The sequence below is a fragment of the Bidens hawaiensis genome, unplaced genomic scaffold (genome assembly GCF_021521415.1).
Source record: "Bidens hawaiensis isolate Kalapana, Puna unplaced genomic scaffold, B.hawaiensis_p1.1 tig00028825_1, whole genome shotgun sequence".
Taxonomy (NCBI): Eukaryota; Viridiplantae; Streptophyta; class Magnoliopsida; order Asterales; family Asteraceae; genus Bidens; species Bidens hawaiensis.
This window is the reverse complement of record NW_027494742.1, coordinates 45,788-64,615: the sequence shown is the minus strand read 5'-3', so window position 1 is coordinate 64,615 and position 18,828 is coordinate 45,788. Positions and strand designations below refer to the sequence as shown.

General features: G+C 36.0%; 1 protein-coding gene across 3 annotated transcripts; it reads left to right on the top strand.

The window, feature by feature from the left end:
- Nucleotides 1-1,810: 1,810 nt before the first annotated feature.
- Nucleotides 1,811-16,906, top strand: LOC143577845 (uncharacterized). 3 transcript variants are annotated; one of them, XM_077061569.1, is made up of 51 exons: nucleotides 1,811-2,032; nucleotides 3,692-3,989; nucleotides 4,066-4,294; nucleotides 4,397-4,736; nucleotides 4,826-4,939; nucleotides 5,027-5,155; nucleotides 5,821-6,012; nucleotides 6,101-6,295; nucleotides 6,402-6,539; nucleotides 6,647-6,763; nucleotides 6,842-7,095; nucleotides 7,473-7,576; nucleotides 7,712-7,806; nucleotides 7,902-8,135; nucleotides 8,223-8,477; nucleotides 8,582-8,663; nucleotides 8,752-8,819; nucleotides 9,132-9,277; nucleotides 9,622-9,730; nucleotides 9,818-9,964; nucleotides 10,062-10,109; nucleotides 10,192-10,320; nucleotides 10,407-10,646; nucleotides 10,737-10,868; nucleotides 10,961-11,040; nucleotides 11,303-11,408; nucleotides 11,497-11,592; nucleotides 11,682-11,840; nucleotides 11,904-12,086; nucleotides 12,157-12,395; nucleotides 12,480-12,606; nucleotides 12,681-12,806; nucleotides 12,898-12,942; nucleotides 13,034-13,111; nucleotides 13,196-13,312; nucleotides 13,413-13,539; nucleotides 13,608-13,708; nucleotides 13,791-13,895; nucleotides 13,970-14,053; nucleotides 14,139-14,285; nucleotides 14,401-14,520; nucleotides 14,617-14,661; nucleotides 14,770-14,916; nucleotides 15,004-15,065; nucleotides 15,138-15,291; nucleotides 15,372-15,563; nucleotides 15,707-15,811; nucleotides 15,893-16,027; nucleotides 16,120-16,347; nucleotides 16,432-16,533; nucleotides 16,625-16,906. In XM_077061569.1, the coding sequence occupies exons 1-51, from the start codon at nucleotides 1,934-1,936 to the stop codon at nucleotides 16,772-16,774; spliced, it is 7,254 nt and encodes a 2,417-aa protein (XP_076917684.1). In that variant the 5' UTR covers nucleotides 1,811-1,933; the 3' UTR covers nucleotides 16,775-16,906. The 3 variants fall into 3 exon arrangements, with proteins under 3 accessions (XP_076917684.1, XP_076917683.1, XP_076917682.1); XM_077061568.1 differs by having other exon boundaries at nucleotides 10,949-11,040; nucleotides 12,687-12,806; XM_077061567.1 differs by having other exon boundaries at nucleotides 10,949-11,040.
- Nucleotides 16,907-18,828: the final 1,922 nt, after the last annotated feature.

Here is an 18,828-nt window from a genome sequence, read left to right as displayed (position 1 = left end):
TAGATAATTAGAGTCTCTAGGACATAAGAATTATGTAATTATAATAAGTGTTTATTCTTCCTTTAGTGAGTCCAGTTGTTTGGTAATGTTTTATGGGTCAAAGAATGTTTGATCGAGTTATAAATGGCATACCGGTTTAATAGTAACCATAAAATCTAATTTATCAACCATTATATCTTAGATAATTATTGTCATATGAGTTGGTTTTCATTTCATATGAAACTCGTGTTAATTTGTTAAAAACATAGGTCACGGGTATGGGTGCGCATATACGCAATCGACCACGCACCCTCATTACACATGCACACTTTAGTGTGACAAAGGCGTCTACGACCAATTAAAGTTACAAAAACGTCAACTGCATTCAATTTTCTGAAATAGGAAAGTCAAGTGTTATCTATCTTCAAAATGGTAAAGCTTACTACATATATTGACATATCATGTCTCGTATAAACATTATACTTCATAGTATATTGAGATGTACAAATTAAGTAACACACAACCTCCAAATATATAATAAAGTGTGTTGTGTAATGAAAGTCCACGTGACAAATGGAGCTTGTCTTGTTTAACTTATAACTCGGGACATGCACCATACACATGTTATCTTATTATCAGGGCATGTTTGGGATTGCTTCTTTTTTTGTTTTTTGCTTTTTGAAGAGGTAAAATGTCCATTCAAAAGCACCTAAAAATGTCTCTCCACCTTTTAGGTGTTTTTGGAGGGGCATTTTGGACATTTTGCCTCTCCAAAAAGCAAAAAGCAAAAAAAAAAAAAAAAACATATCCAAACACCCACTCACTAAGTAATCCTTTTGACACGTGTAAAGCTCTTAGATGTTATAAGCCCTTAATCAAACAATAAGAACAATTCTAAGTTTTTGGTTTATAATAGATAATGAAACAAAACATTGAATCCTCAAGAATATATAAAACATTTTCAGGTGGACTTTGAGTTGATTTGACCAACAAATCATGGATTATTCAACAACTTAATGATCGCCTTTTTGTCTCCAGTAAAAACATCTACTTTTAGAATCTCATAGTCCTAATAAATATAATGTATGGGTGCATAAAGAAGGGTATCCATATAGAGCTTGGAACATAGACATGCCTGTTAACTTGTGGAAAGTGATGTTGTACCGCCATTTCAGCCAACAAACCCAAATGTGAGGTATCTCCAATACCATTCATCGGGTAACCTTTTAAGTAATTATTAGCTACCTATGTTCGGCTATCTGCATACATATGATAAGATGTAGACATGGTTTTCCTTGTTTGAGCACCCTTCCAGGAATGGCATAGGCTCTATACCACTATTAGGCTCTACACCATTATTAAGATTAATTAAGGGAGACAAATTATAAAGACGGATGAACTAAATTTTGTATTGGTTAACAATCATCCCAACTACAAACACATTGCTTAACCACTTGCAATCAATCGCTAATCAGCTAGCATCCAGGTATCGGTTCGTTAGTCCTGTTACCATAAGACACTCCAATAATCAAACTATTAGAAATAAACATATATCCCGTATTGTACTTAATAATTAACTATTTTATTCCATGTATGCATTTAACAACAGTCATAAATTAAATCGCATACGTATTGAATTTCCTAATCTAAATGTACATTTCCTCAATAGCGTACGAGCGAAAAAATATCCAGACGAGTTGTGTTTGTCTGTCTGTCTGTCTGTCTGTCTGTCTGACGCACACCATGATTATATAAAGCCGAGAACCGTAAATCCGGTGAAAATAAAAGGGTGAAAAGCTAATATACACTAAATCCACAACTATTATTACACACACACATATGCATAAGCTATACATACATCTTGTACTCGTCAAAATATCCCCAATTTCCTTCTCGAATTCGAAACCCTAGCTTTTGATCATCTTCAAATTAATCAATTAATCACCTGATTAACATGATTCCGTTGGCGCAGAGGCTATCAAGTGAGTTCCGGCTGCTGTTTGAGAGCTTGAACGAATCCAATTACGACTCCGTTACTCGCGAACTGTTTCAGGTATATTATTATGTAATTCGATTTTGTTTTAATTGTGTAGGATTTGATTTACTTGTTGATGTGTGTTATCCAGCGATTGATCTGTTTTTAAGTGTAAACCCTAGCTTTTGTTGATTGTGTTATGTGACTGTAAGTGAAATGAGTATTCAAGTGTGCTGAAAATGCGATTATTTGCGGAATTAATTATGAGTTACTTTTGTGGACTGTGTTTGTGTGTATAATTTTGTTTTGAGATATCAAGTGTGCTGAAAATGTGGTTATTTGTATAATTATAAGTTGCTGTTGTGGACTGTGTTTGTGTAATTCTTGGAGATATTGGTGATATATCGGTTATCGGTTCCCAAGCAAAATATAGGTCAGAATATCGGTACCGATGTTATTTGCACGATATTTAACCGATATGTGAAAACAAGTGTGCTGAAAATGTGATTATTTGTATAGTTATAAGTTACTGTTGTGGACTGTGTTTTGTGTGATACTTTTATTTTCAGATATAGGTGATATATCGATTATTGGTCTCCAAGCAAAATATCAGTCAGATATCGGTACCGATATTGCGATATTTGATTGATATTTGAGTATCAAGTGTGCTGAAAATGTGATTATTTGTATAATTTTAAGTTGCTGTTGTTGACTGTGTTTTGTGTAATACATTTGTTTTGAGATATCAGTGATATATCGGTCTCCATATCGGTACCGATATTATCGTCACGATATTTGACTGATTTCGTAGGAACCTTTTCACACAAAAACCAAATCGAAGCTCAATCAACCTCCCGCGAATCGGTTGCTATTGTCAACCAAAACCTTATTGATTTACTAGCTAAAATCACAACGTTGATGCATCTATTATAAGTAGATTTATTATAATTTTATATAGGGGTTTCAAAGTCTTCCAATGTTGTTACGTAAGTTTCCGGCCAGAAGGCGTCTGATAACCTTTTCTCGGTCTTTGAAAGAATTTACCGTAACTATTTACCCTTAATGGAGTATTTAGTTTGATATGTGTGTTTATGCAATATCATTATCCCTTCACCAACTTGTGTACTTGGGTGCCAATATTGACCGATATTTGATCAATATTGATTGATATATTGGATGCCTTGGTTGAGGTGGACTCGGAGGAAGATTTCATGGCTTACGATTAGATCATGTTTCAAATACCGACACTTTTGAGTGTTGACTTTTGATATTACTATTAGTATATGTTTACGTTTTTATACATGTATATATATAAATTCTGCATGATATTATAATTACCGTTATTTCATCGCGATAACCGATATCTCAAATGTCGGTCCTTGACCGATATTCGTTTTTTTACCGCATTACCTGCATAGTGATCAACCTTGTAATTTTGTTGACTTTGAGATTTTAGTTTTAACCAAACTGTTTATGAACATGGACGCGCACCTTTGGATCTGGATTCTGTATTTACCTTACTAAGTTGTGGAGTAAATGCTGGCCTGATTACATGTTTTTTTTATGTGAGTGTTGGTAGTTTTATTAGATTTAGGTTTTTGTTCTTACTTTGGTTGACAATTGTGACAGGGATGAGGGTTATTGCTCTTGGTAATATTATGTGTAGATTAGTGTCTAGTGAATAGTTTATATGAATGCATTTAATGGGTTTTTTTGTCATTGTGGCATTTTGTGCAGTATGTTGATTATGGAACAGAGGGAAGCATTCTGCTTCTTGAGACCTGCTTGAACTACTTCAATGTTTATGAAAAGGATTTGAGAAGTGCTCCTTTGGAACCTTTAGTTGCTTCACTTTTTAGAAAATTGTTGGAAAAGCCACAGTTTAGTACTGTATTCTCAATGGCAGTAAGGCCGACAGCAATCACTGAAGAATTTTTGGATAATTTATCTGTTGCTCTACAGTTAAGTGCATATGAGAAACTTGGATTTGGTCTTGCTTTGACAGATTCAGAAAATAATGACATCAGAACGGCTGGTGAGCGTTTTTACTGATTCGTGTTTTTTTTTGCTTCATGTTTGTGCATGTGTGACAATTATATTGTTGCTTGCAGGAAGTAACTTCTGTATGAAGCAGATTGAGGAATTTTGCACTAGCAATGGCTCTCTGCATACCACTGACTATGTTCAGGATGTATTGCTGTTTCTTAATAAATCTGAAGTCCTGTCTAAACACGTGGATTCATTTATGGAATTGTTATCTTTGGTTCAGTTTGATAAGGATTCTGGGTTTATCTTAGCTCCTCTCCTTTCAGATGAGTTTCATGACTCCAAGTTATTAAGGTGAATATGAGTTTTTTTGCTTTTGCAACATATTGTTTGTCTACTTAAAGATTTTAGACGATTTATTTATTTATTTATTTTTTTATAATATGAATTTGTCAGGTATATGGATTTTCTCAATGAAGGAAATGAGAATGAATTCGATGATATTTTAGCAGAAATGGAGAAGGAGATGAACATGGCAGATATGCTGAAAGAATTGGGTCCTAAGTGCACATTAGATGTATCACTTTGCAAAGATTTGCTATCTTCGTTTTCACCTCTTACTGAAGCCACTGTCGCTAGGATACTTGGCACTATTATCCGATCTGATACGGGTCTTCAGGACCATGAAAATGCATTTTCTACATTTTATTCTGCTATTGGTAAAGGGACTCTGTCTGATATGACTTCATTGAACACCTGGAACACTGATGTCCTGATAGATTCAATTAAGCAGCTTGTTAGTGACTTACTCCCACTTCTATTTTTTGTTAACAAATATCCAGATGCAGTTTGCATATCTACTCATACTAATATGAAAAAATGCAGGCTCCTGGAATCAGCTGGGTTACTGTAATTGAAAATCTTGATCACGAGGGTTTCTACGTCCCAGATGAGGCAGCATTTTCACAACTGATTTCTTGTTACAGACGTGCATCCCAGGTTTTACTTTATTTTCTGTAGTTCCTAATCTTTCCAGTGATAGATAAGGGCATTGTTGAAGCTTATATTGTGCCGATGACAATGCAGGATCCATTTCCATTGGCTGCTGTTTGTGGCAATGTTTGGAGAAACACTGAGGGCCAGCTGTCCTTTCTGAAGTATGCTGTTTCTGTACCACCTGAAGTATTCACATTTGCACACTGCAAAAGACAATTGGTATGGAGATTCATGCATGTATAAATAGTTAAATGCATATATTTATATATAAATACTGTACGTACACACACATAAATACATGCAAACAGTGAAGGAAATAAATGTGAACTACTAAATATCTAGAAACCATTTTGTTCACTCGTGAATACATGAATTCACTAGTGAATACACTACCATTCCGAAAATAACCAACGAATACTTGTATTCACTCATGAATATACTCTAGTTGCTAATAGTTTCACACACATATTCACCGGTGTATCAAATTGCTAATAAATTATTAGTGGTTTTCATTTGAACCCACCCCTACACACATATATACATACACACATATACGTATATGCATACATATATATACATATATAGAGGTGTGTTCAAAACCAATTTTAAATAGAGAACTGTGACAACCCCATAAGTGCTTGTACAGTTGTACGTTGTGATTGTCAGATAAAGTGAGAGAGATAATGGGGCGATGAGAGAGAGATAACGGGGCGATTGGGCGATTAGTTAAAGCAATAGGGGCAAGTGTTTATACGACTGCCACAGTTCTCTACTTGAATTTGGTTATGTACTGAACGTCCCTCTGTATTATGCTTGTGTAGTTGTGTGCATGTATTATGTATTACTGATATAATGGATCCAAGTATACACATGTATCATTGCAGGCAAATGTTGATGCAGTCAATAGTCATAAGTATCAACCTGGTCATGCGAATCATGCGTGGTTATGCCTTGACCTTTTGGAGGTCTTGTGCCAGCTAGCTGAGAGAGGCCTGGCAAAGTCTGTTCGATCACTGCTTGAATATCCTCTTAAGCATTGCCCTGAAGTGTTGCTATTTGGGATGGCACATGTTAATGTATCATCTTCACTTTGCTCAGTATTATATGTTTCTGTTTTTTAATTAAGCTGTTTCATTTGAGTTTATACATTTTCTTAATATGCAGACACCGTATAATTTTCTTCAACTTGAAGTTTCTTTGGCTGTTGTTCCTGTGATAGTTAAAGATGCTTCTGTGGGTGGCATTATGCTCCGTCTTTGGCATGTTAACCCTTCTTTTTTGTTAAGAGCTCTCAGTGATGCACTCAACATAGATTCAGATACCATCACCAGAGTCTTGGATTTATGCCAAGATTTAAAGGTCAGAGACCAGTTTTAGTCTCTTTTAAAGCTTGCATCTGTTTTTAACTTTTAGTTTTTCTGTTTGCTATTTTTATTATGTACGTGCTAAATATTATTTGTCGCAGATTGTATCTCCTGTATTGGATATGGTACCTATGCCTTTAGGTATTAGGCTTGCTTCCTTGGCTTTTCGGAAAGAACTCATAGATCTTGAGAAATGGCTGACCTCAAATCTAACTACTTATAGAGATACATTCTTTGAGGTAAATAAAACTGATATTGTATGTTCTGGTATTTTTCATATGTTCCATTGCCGTTCAGCAGATGGCATTTAAGATGATATTGATAAATGCACATGTGACATTTTTAGGAATGTCTCCGGTTTCTGAAGGAGGTGGATTCTGGTGCTCAGGAGTCTTCAAATCGGCTGCATAATCCAGGAAACATCTGGAGTCTTTATATGGAGACAACTCCTGTGCTTTTGAAGGTTTTACCTTCCCCCCTGGTTTTGTACATCATTTTCATTATTTCAGTCCGCGCTGACAAAGGTCTTGCTTTCTTTTAGGTTCTTCAAGCGCATGCAAACTTGCTATCCTCGGACCAGCTTCCTAAGGAATTGGAAAAATTACATTTGAAGGTTACAAATAACAGTTCAAGGATGAGGAACAATGGTGGTCCTGATTCATCGACGCCTGAAGTATATGCAGAGGATGTAGAGGCAGAGGTCAACACTTATTTCCAGCAAATGTTCTCTGCCGAGATGACTGTTGAAGCCGTGGTTGATATGCTAGCTCGATTCAAGGAATCTCCTGAGAGAAGGTTTATCTTTTATTGGGTTTTGCTAATACCATTTTTCTCCTTCTTTTTATGTGACAGTAATTTGTAATAATGTCATAGACCTTGAGTAGTAAAAAGTTCTCTCTCAAGGACACTAGTTTCATATTTAAATTTATAGCTTTTCAGGGAAACTTTATTGGAAATGGCTACTGATTTAGATTTGTACAGTCTCTCTGTTTCTTAATTCTTGAGCAACCCTGATCTGTTTTGTGTATGAAATAAAGTTGTTACAGTTTATAACTAGTAAAGTAGGATGCTTTATGGGGATTACTTAGTAGAGTGGCAAATTAAAGATAATAAATTTTCATGGTTGAGTGGGCAATTGAGTACTAATGTTCTACTGTACGGGTGCGTTTCAGGGAACAATCCGTATTTGAGTGCATGATTGCCAATCTGTTTGAAGAGTACAAGTTCTTTAACAGATACCCTGAGAGACAACTAAAGCTCGCTGCAGATCTCTTTGGTAAGGGCTTAATTTGCTATAACTTTGATTCTAACTTTTAAGTTAATATTCATGATTTAATTCGATATGGTGAATATTATTTTTTCTCTTTCATATTTATGTTAAGCTCTACTTTTATAAATTTGAGAAATGCAGGGAAGCTTATTAATAATCAACTCGTGACTCATCTGACACTTGGCATTGCGCTACGAGCTGTTTTGGATGCACTGCGTAAACCTGCAGATTCGAAAGTTAGTTCTAAGTTCTAACTTCTTGGTGATGATTTGTTATGCTCCGAGCACCTAAACAATTTTGTAAATCATGATGACAATTGTGTGTATTGCAGATGTTTGTTTTTGGTACGAAGGCTTTAGAGAAGTTTATGGATCGGCTGATTGAATGGCCACAGTACTGCCAACATATCTTACAAATATCACATCTACGTGGCAATCAACCTGAGCTTGCTGCTTTCATTGAAAGGCTGCTTGCTAGAAATTCATCAAGCTACTCAGAATCAGATGCAGGCTACACTCCTACTGCTGACCAACACCATAGCTCTATCTCACAACCAAAGACAGAGGTACTTACATGTTTCTTTAAGGTCTTATGATTTGTTTTTTTTTGGATTACCGTATATTGATATATTATGCACTCGTACAAATTGTAGGTGGCGGGTTCATCTTTTCCTGTGATTGGATCTGGTACTTCACATCTTGGTTCTCAGTTATCTTCTCCAATTCAGCTTCAGCAAAGGAACCAGAGTTATTTAGATGAGAGACAGAGAGCTTCTGTACCTTCTTCCATCTATATGAAGCCAAACCTAATTACCACAGGACAAACATCAGTTGCTCTTGCAAACGAACCTGTTAACATCCCCAAGGTGACCGCCACCCTTGTAAACGATCCTGTCAACATGCCCAAGGTAATCACCAAACTGTACATTCATTTACATGAGATGTTTGTCTTGCTCAAGTTTGCACCCTGGAGCTTTGTGATCATTTTATAATTTATGACGGTTAAATGCAGCCACCAAGTGTAGTTAGTTCGTCAGCAGCGTTGGCTTCGTCACCTGCTTTCGTTCGTCCTGTTCGAGCTGTTACTTCAGCAAGTAAGTTTTCATCTTTTTGTAAGCTTTAGAAGCCGCATTTATGTGTTCCCATAATATATGGTGATCAATCATATTTTATGTAATGCAGAGTTTGGTTCTGCTTTAAATATTGAAACACTTGTTGCTGCTGCTGAACGGAGAGAAACTCCCATAGAGGTATTTTATGTTCTTTTGGCTTTTTTCTGGCGGTTTATTTTTCTGAATTTTTTAATAACTTTGCTTATTATTAGTGAAAACAATCATCATACTAAGAGTACCGGTAAAGGATGAATGTCAATAATAAACATTCAAGATTCTGTTTCCCTTAAAAATGTGATCAACTTGTTAAGATGGGATCTATGTTTGGTTCGTATGTCTGTATTATATATGTATCATCTTGGTTTTATATGCATCTAACAAGTTGTTTATGCATAAGTATTATCTACAGATTTTCTGGTCATGTTCTTCTCACTTGCTTCTCCTTTGCAGGCTCCACCATCAGAAACTCAGGATAAAATATCTTTTATTATCAACAATTTGTCGAATGCCAACATTGAATCTAAAGCCAAGGAGTTTACTGAAATTTTGAAAGAACCGTACTATGCGTGGTTTGCTCAGTACATGGTCATGAAAAGGTGAGAAACTATACCACTAAGACAGTAAGATGCTAATTGAAAGCATACCTGGTTAAGAAGTTTTTTGGTAAATTTGTGACGATATTTAAACTATCATATTTGTTTTTTGTGGAACATAAATTAGTGATAGCATGTTTGGTGGTTGTCATTTGCTACATTTTTTTGCTGCATTATTAAATATTTGGTCACATCTTCATGCACACGTTGAGGTTTACTTACAGGGTCTCGCATAATTTATTTGATGGTACCTTGCTTATAATTTGGTTACTGCAACCAAACATGTAAAACTTGCTTAAGGTTACCTTGTAATTTACTTATGAGTGTCTTGCTGATCTTGTTGACAGAGCGAGTATCGAACCAAATTTTCATGACTTGTACTTGAAGTTCCTGGAGAAAGCCAACTCAAAGGCTCTTAACAAAGAGATTGTTCAAGCCACTTATGAGAATTGCAAGGTGCTATTTACTAACCAGTTCTTTATTCTTAATGGTGATGGTTTGCGGATTGTACAGAGTTAATAGTATTATATGGCAATGCAACAGGTTCTTGTAGGATCTGAGCTTATAAAGTCCAGTTCAGAAGAACGTTCTCTGCTAAAGAATCTTGGAGGCTGGCTTGGAAAGATAACAATTGGTAGAAACCAAGTTTTGCGCGCTAGGGAGATTGATCCAAAGGCTTTAATTATCGAGGTTAAATAATTCTCTTGTCCATATCTTTAGTTTCAGAAAGGCTGACCTTTATTGTTTTGAGTGACATGTAACTAAATCCACATTCAATATTTTGTAGGCTTATGAAAAGGGTTTAATGATTGCAGTGATTCCATTTACCTCTAAGGTACATATATTGATTGGTTTATCTTTTTATTACTCTGATCAAAGTAATGTGAGGTATTCAATTTTTTTGGTGGATGATGTAGATATTGGAGTCATGTTCAAACAGTATAGCATATCAACCGCCTAATCCCTGGACCATGGGAGTTCTAGGATTACTTGCTGAAATTTATGCAATGCCAAATCTGAAAATGAATCTCAAGTTTGAAATTGAGGTATGTGTATATGTGTGCTTGATAAGAGGTAATTGCTAAGCTGATTAAAAAAATCTGGTAAACTATGTTTTATTGTGATGCTTCAGGTATTGTACAAGAATCTTGGTGTGGATATGAAGGAAGTAACACCATCATCCCTTCTAATAGACAGAGTGAGAGAAGTTGAAGGGAATCCTGATTTTTCAAACAAAGATGTTGGGCCAGCTCAACCACCATTGGTTGCGGAAGTTAAATCTAATCCGATAGCTACTCTAAATCAAGTTGAATTACCGGTTGAAATTGGTAGTTCATCTCATTTGGGTGGTCGTTCACGAATATTATCTCAGGTCTTTCTTTGATCTTTATATGTTGGTAAAATACATTGGAAGCTTTTTGTTATTACTGGTTTGATGGTCCTATTTTACTTTGGTGAACAGTATGCTGCTCCACATCATCTTCCTGCTGTTACATTAAGTGAGGATGAGAAAATGGCAGCTTTAGGCTTGTCTGATAAGCTTCCATCTGCCCAAGGACTTCTACATGCACAAATGCCCTTTTCAGTTGGTCAGGTGTGTTGGTCTTTTATTATGTCTTGTCTAATTTTATTATTATGTGTTGTCTAATTATTTTATTTTCCACTAAAATATAGTCAACTTTGCAGCTACCATCATCAAGTATGGATCAAGATGTTATTATCAACCCTAAGCTACAAGCTTTAGGCCTGCATATCCCCTTTCAGAGGTACTAACATCTCTTGAACTTATGATTGTAGAGGCGGCTATTCCCACCCATATATTATATTGCTGACTAGTCGAATGGGTATACGCATATGAAAGTTAAAAATGATACAGCCCAAATGTGTCAAAAAGTCACCTTCAGTGTATTTAAAAGATACAATGCTTTTAAGTCATTTTATTAAATTTAGTAATTTAAAAGTCTGCTCAGTAGTTGATTAGTAAACTAAATATTGCTGGGTTTGTGCAACTTATTGTCTCTTTTACAGTGTGCTTGGAATTTCCATGGAACTGGCTATTAAAGAAATAGTTACTGGTATTGTTCAGCGCAGTGTTTCAATTGCAACTCAAACAACAAAAGAACTCGTGCTAAAGGTGACACTATGCTGGTTCAGTATGTTTATTGTGTGTCAATGTTAAAATTTACTTAAAAGACGTTTAACATTTTTATGTTCATCGGCAGGACTATGCTATGGAGTCGGATGAAAGCCGTATACACAGTGCAGCACACTTGATGGTTGCCAGTTTGGCTGGAAGTATAGCTCATGTCACGTGCAAGGTTTTTTGCTACACTGCTATCAATATTTTAAATCACGATGTTACCTGCATGCTTCTTTGTATTTAACACTGATTTTGATCTCTTAATAGGAACCTCTTCGCGGTTCAATATCAAGTCAGCTAAGAAGCAATCTTCAGGCTCTGAATGTGAATATTGCAAGTGAACTGCTTGAACATGCAATTCAGCTTGTTACAAATGACAATCTTGACTTGGGCTGTGCATTTATCGAGCAGGCTGCAACTGAAAAGGTTAGATTTATCTCATCATATTTTTTTTCTGAGCATTACTGATACATGTTTTGATGAATACAGGCTGTACAAACAATAGATAGTGAACTTGCTCCTCAACTTTCGATAAGAAGGAAACAGAGAGACGGGGTTGGGGCCGCCTTTTTTGATAATAGTCTGTATACACAAGGTTATGTAGGTGTTTTACCAGAAGCCCTTCGTCCTAAACCTGGCCGATTAACCCATTCTCAACAACGGGTCTATGAGGTATCATGTTATGTCCATTGATGATTTATCACCTAGTATAAGTAGTAACTTTAAATGTTCTTTTTGTCAGGATTTTGTTCGGTTACCATGGCAAAATCAGTCTAACCAAAATTCGGCATCTGTACCTCTTGGTCCTTCACCACCGCCACCACCAGGAAGTGGTGCTTTACACCGGGGTTATGGTTCAGGCTCAGGGTCAGCTTCTGTTTCAGGTCAACTGAACCCTGGAATGTTCTCATCTGGTATCAATCCTGTAGCACACTCCTTGGATTCTGAAGATATGGAGCCTAGCTCAGTAAAACTTCTTAGGTATGATTGGTTGAATGAATTTCCTTTTCAATACTCATGCTTTATCTTTCATTTTTTTGTCAACGTTTTTCAATATTTTTCCAGTGGTTCTTCCATGCATAGCTCGATGGGCGGTGGTATGGGTCCACACAATGTTGAATCCGTTCTATCTTCATTTTCTTCGGCGCCAGCTCCTGAACTGAACATTCCCGAATCTTTCAGTGTTTCCAAAGTTAGTTTATTCAATTAGCATGAGTTTAAGATGATGAGTTTATGTTGCTTATCATACTTTTTGTTAATTGGTAGGAACAGGGAGTGTATGCACAGCCTTTGCCTTCACCGTCACCTTCAGATCGCATTATAAGTACCATTGTAGAACCTTCATTGACTACCAAAGACGCAGTGGATAAATATCAGTTGATCTCAGAGGAGGTTCATGCTTTATATAAATTTCACTTTTCTTTTTGTTTACTACAAAAGTTTTTGTCGTTGAGCTTACCAGACTTATCAATTATTGTTTCAGCTGGAATCTCTTATAGCGAAAGATGCTAAAGAAGCTGAAATTCAGGTAATATTACTTTGTATTCATCAGTCAAATGTTATTTTTTCTAAAACGTTTGAAGTTGCAAAACAAATCTGAAATATGAGATTGTTTTCAGTCTGTTATTGGCGAGGTTCCTGGGGTGATTCTTAGATGCATTAGTCGGGACGAGGCTGCATTGGCTGTGGCTCAGAAGGTACAATCTTTACCAATTACCACTATTGTGAGTTTTATCATGTTACCAAACAGCTTTTGAAATTGCATTCAACTATTTTCATAGGTCTTCCAAGGCTTATATGAAAATGTCGCAAACACTGCTCATGTTAATGCTCATCTTGCCATGTTGACTGCCATTCGTGATGCCAGCAAGCTTGTGTTCAATCAACTCACTAGTTGGGTATGCTTCACAACTATTCTCTCTTTTCTTCATTCATTTACTTCAATGGCTAGTAATCTCAGTGAATTGCTTTACTAATTGCTCATATTGGGTTCCATAGGTAATATATTCTGACGGGGATAGAAAGTTCAACAAAGATATTACTATTGGCTTAATTCGCAAAGAGTTGCTGAACCTCGCTGAGTATAATATTCAAATGGCTAAGCTTCTTGATGCCGGAAAGAACAGTATGTGTAAATTTTGTTATTATTTAATCACCATTTGAATAAAAAAACCTAATTTTTATGATTAGCAGAGGTGGCAACGGAGTTTGCAATCTCTCTCATCCAAACATTGGTGGCTAGTGACACCAGAGTTATATCTGAACTTCATTCTGTTGTTGATGTGTTGGCTAAGGTATGATATAACTCTATAAGATGGTTAAATACATTTTTTACTTGATTAATTTCAGCATTCTAAAAGCAAAATCCACATGCAGCTTGCAACAAGGCCCGATGCACCTGAGGCACTTGTACAACTTATTGAAATTGCTAAGAACCCAGCTGGGAAGGACGATTTAATCAAACAACAAAAAGACAAAAAGGTTACTTCACACTAATTTTTGTTGCTGACTTGCTGTTGCTTCTCAGATCCTAACTTTATTGTTTAATGAAACAGGTGTCTAGTCTGCCTGTAACAAGTAGGGATGACACCAATGTTATGGAATCTTCTGAACAAGATCCTGCTGCTTTCCAAGAGCAGGTATGTAAAGCTGCTTTACTAACTTTTGAATATAATATCTTCTATTTTAGAGGGATGCTAAGTAAATGCATATCATGTCTCTCAGGTTTCTCTGCTATTTGCTGAATGGTACCGCATATATGAACTCCCTGGTGTGAATGATCAATTGTCTGCTCGTTTTGTTCTCCAACTGCAGCAAAATGGTCTTTTGAAAGCAGATGATACATCAGATTGCTTTTTCCGCCGTCTGCTGGTAATTTGTTTTTGCCAAATTGCACGCACTTAATCATAATAAGTTTTTTTTTTAATTTTTATTTTTCATTTATTTATGCAATAAGAAGCATGTGTCTTATCTTCTCTAACAACAGGATATTGCTGTATCACACTGCATCTCTTCTGAGGGCGCTGTTCAATCTCATCAACAATCACAGACATTATCTTTTCTTGCAATTGATATGTATGCATCACTTGTTTTCACAATACTCAAGGTAGGGTCCATTTAACTTTTTGTTTTTGAACTTCTAATTTACATATGTATTTTTTATTCTTTGTCAACATGACGTCCTTGTTATTTGTATTGCTAGTACTCTGCTGACCATGGATCAAGCAAGCTGTCACTTTTGTCGAAGGTTTGAATTTTTAAATTTTATCCTGAAGTTGTTAATGATTTTTTACTAGTTACATATGATAACTGTATATTAAATTATTAATCCACAATTCCACATTTTGCAATGCAGGTGTTAACAGTGACTGTGAGATTCATTCAAAAGGATGCCGATGATAAGAAAACATCATTCAACCCTAGGCCGTATTTTAGGCTATTCATTGATTGGCTGCTTGATCTTAATTCTCTTGATTCAGTCTTCGAAGGTGCAAATTTTCAGGTAATTGCATTTCTCTGTTCAACTTGTTAACACTTTAATCTCAATTCTTTTCGGTTACAAGTAATCAATTTTCTTGCGTCCTTACAGGTTTTGACAGCTCTAGCTACTTCTTTTCATGCACTACAGCCTTTGAAAGTTCCTGCATTCAGGTTTAGTTTCTACAAATGATTTTTAGACCTACTTTTTTATGTGTCTGACGTGGGCAAAATGGTCTTTTTCAGCTTTGTATGGGTTGAGCTAGTAAGCCACAGAAGTTTCATGCCAAAACTACTGAGTGGAAGTCTCCAAAAGGGGTGGCCATATTTCCAACGGTTGCTCGTAGACTTGTTCCAGTTCATGGAACCTTTCTTGAGAAATGCTGAACTTGCTGAACCGGTTTGCATCTGTGTTTTACTCTTTTAACTTCTGTATTTAACAAAATCATCTTAATCTCTTTTTTTGTTTCTTATTCTCAGATTCGTTTTCTGTACAAAGGCACACTGAGGGTTCTTTTAGTGCTGCTTCATGATTTTCCGGAGTTCCTTTGTGATTATCATTTTAGTTTCTGTGATATCATTCCTCCAAGCTGCATTCAGATGCGAAATATTGTGCTCAGCGCGTTCCCACGCAACATGAGGCTACCCGACCCTTCCACTCCCAACCTAAAGGTCCGTATTTTTTTTCTTCGTTTTTTGATAGATAACGTTTTAAGTATTTTTGTAAAAAAATTCTAACATTCTTATAGAAGCAAATTACAATATGAATTTGTATCAGAACTGATTTCTTGAACAATACAATCTTGACTTTTCAGATTGATCTGCTAGCTGAGATTAGTCAGTCACCGCGCATTTTATCGGAGGTTGATGCGGCTTTGAAAGCCAAGCAAATGAAAACTGACGTGGACGAGTATCTCAAGGTACAGAGCTTTGTTGGCAAAACAAGCATGGAAAATCTGACTTTTTTTAATTAATTGTATTTTTTTTAATTATATGTACAGACGAGGCCACAAGGGACATCATTTTTATCAGAATTAAAGCAGAAACTGCTTCTTTCACCAAGTGAAGCTGCAAGGGCCGGGACCCGATATAATGTGCCTTTGATGAACTCCCTTGTTCTCTATGTCGGAATACAGGTGTGTTTTTAACTTTTTCTTGGATTCTAATTCGAAAAATTTTTGGTTTAACGAGAAACAAAAAGTTGATATAAGTTATAATATTGATGCAGGCAATCATGCAGCAGCAGGCGAGAACACCTCATGGACAAACAATGGCAAGTAATGCAATCTTTTTAGTGGGTGCTGCTTTGGACATATTCCAAACATTAATATTGGAGCTAGAAAACGAAGGGCGTTACCTCTTCTTGAACGCGATTGCTAACCAATTGCGTTATCCCAACAACCACACACATTACTTCTCATTCATCCTTCTTTACTTGTTCTCCGAGTCAAACCAGGTCAGTCGGTTATCAGTACTCGGTCGACTTTTATGGATGTTTCACTGTCAAATATTCACACACGTGCTTTCAAATGTTATGCAGGAGGCAATCCAGGAACAGATCACTAGGGTTCTATTGGAGCGGTTGATTGTTAACCGACCACACCCTTGGGGGCTTCTAATTACTTTCATTGAGCTTATCAAGGTAATAAATAAATAAATCATCTTATGTACTTAAATGTTGTATATATTAATAACGAGTTGTAAGATAATAACAAAGATTAACTTGTGAGCAGAACCCGAGATACAACTTCTGGAGCCGGTCTTTCACAAGGTGTGCTCCTGAAATTGAGAAGCTTTTTGAATCGGTGTCGAGATCGTGTGGAGGGCCTAAGCCCGTGGATGACGGTGTGGTTGCTGGAGGCATAGCTGATACGCTGCACTAGGATTGCTTTATTGCTTTTTATTTAGAGATTTAATCAAACTTCTCGTATGTAAATGCTGATGATAGCGGACGGGTGGTAGACTTTGTTTAGATTTTTGTTTCTAGATGTTTTCGAGAAATGTTTTCTTACTTTGTCTTTGCGGGATACCGTCGTTTTAAATGCTGTAGAACACATTCGGTGTCTTTTGAAGCCAACCCGGCGTCTTAACTCACTATTGTCACATGTTGACGAGAGCAGTTTTAAGTTCTCTTAAATAACTGTCAAATGAATTTGGTTAGAAGTGGACAAAAAACCTGAACCCGGAACTGGACTTGATAAAAATACCCGAAACCGGTTTTTTATACCCGGGTTTTTAATACCCGAACCTGTACCCGACTCTACCCGTAGGCTACGAAACTGAGTTTTTCAAATATCTGATATTACCTGAAAAATACTGAAAATAATTCTAAAAGGTGCAATCTCTTAAAAAATCCAATATATATTTGAAAAATACCAGAAAAAACCCAAATATAAGGTTTTTTCAATACCCAGAATTAGGGTATTCAAATACTCGGTTCTATATCCGAACTCGATACATAGGGTATGATTTTTAGAAACAATACCCAGACTCGAACCCAACCCGGGAATTGACGATACCCGATTTTTCAATATCCGGTCATACCCGAACCCTGGTATTTGAAAACCCGATTTGTGCACTCTAAATTTGGCTACTGAAATCAGGTGATCTTGAACTACACAATTGTCACATAATGTGTCTGTTTTCAATGTTTGTGAAGACAAATGAAATGATTGATAAAAATGAATAGAGGTGTATATGTTTTCGATACAGTCGATGTATAACCCACGTGTTAGAAAAGAACAAGTATGATTGAGTGAAGACAAGAAAGATAATTAAAAGTACTACTAGAATTTTAATAATTTTAGCTTAAAATTTGATGTCGTATTACCTAAATTATAAACGTAGGCTACGCGATTTTATATTTTGGAAACGCGTAGACGTCATACGGTCTATGTTAATCGTGTACCGATTACTTTCTTATTCAAGTATATTGTGGTATTTCCAAATCTTTAATTGGACAAGTCAGTGAAATCAAGAACGGGCTTGTTTTGTGTTCTGAAAAAACATAGGAATAATTTTGTGTTTGCCGGAGCTAATTACCTCTCTTACATGGTTAGAGAACCATGCGTGTCACTGGTAGCTTAGTTACCATTTGTTAGATAATAAAAATAAAACGATACATAAGTATAAGCTGTTCATCATTATTGATTTTAACAAAAACTCTTATGTATAGACAATTGTAGCCTTAAATTAAGGAATTCACGATCTTTTTTATTTATTGTGTTCCCTTTTAAACGTCAAAATTCTGCGTTTTTTTTTGTATCACAACAAATAGCTAAAATCAAAAGTAATTCTTTGTACTCTCTTTTGAAATTATCGTCGAAGTTGTTGCTGATGTGGCTAGTTTTGTTGATCATACTTGCCACTAATCGACCAAGTTATTACTTATCTCGGCTACTACCGATGATCAGCAGCAACTTACTACTGATAATTGAGCTCTTAATGATGCATATTTATGTTGAATCTATTATGCTCACTTATGTTTGAAGTTGAAACTATATTTCCTATATAGTCAATTCATAACGAGAAAAATAATTGAGCGAGGCAATGCCAGATGATTAAAGAAATAATCAAATTATTGATAACTTAGCTTACACACTTTGTCATATTACCTTAACTAAGACATAGAATCTATCTTTATCATGCTTCCTGTTACTTATAACCGATTTCACATTATTCACACAAATCATATTCGTCATATGGCTAATAGCCTAATAGCGAATATTATTTCAAAGTTAGTTACTATTTTATGGAGTAATCCCTCTATTTATAACAAGTAAGTTCCACCACAAACCTTTGTTACCCAACTTTCTTCTCACACACCCGATCTTTGTACTATGCACTTACATATTTTCATCCGTAACTTTTGTTTAGACCAACACGCCAATCTTCTCCGATGTGCCTTCGTTTATCCACGTCGACGCCTGTTGTCCTA

What these genes read in the sequence shown, in the direction of transcription:
- LOC143577845 (XM_077061567.1), top strand. Translation starts at nt 1,934, where the DNA reads ATGATTCCGTTGGCGCAGAGGCTATCAAGTGAGTTCCGGCTGCTGTTT. An exon ending in ATAGAGATACATTCTTTGAG is followed by an intron (nt 6,540 to 6,646) that starts GTAAATAAAACT and finishes TGACATTTTTAG; the next exon opens with GAATGTCTCCGGTTTCTGAA. An exon ending in TCAATCAACTCACTAGTTGG is followed by an intron (nt 13,313 to 13,412) that starts GTATGCTTCACA and finishes TGGGTTCCATAG; the next exon opens with GTAATATATTCTGACGGGGA.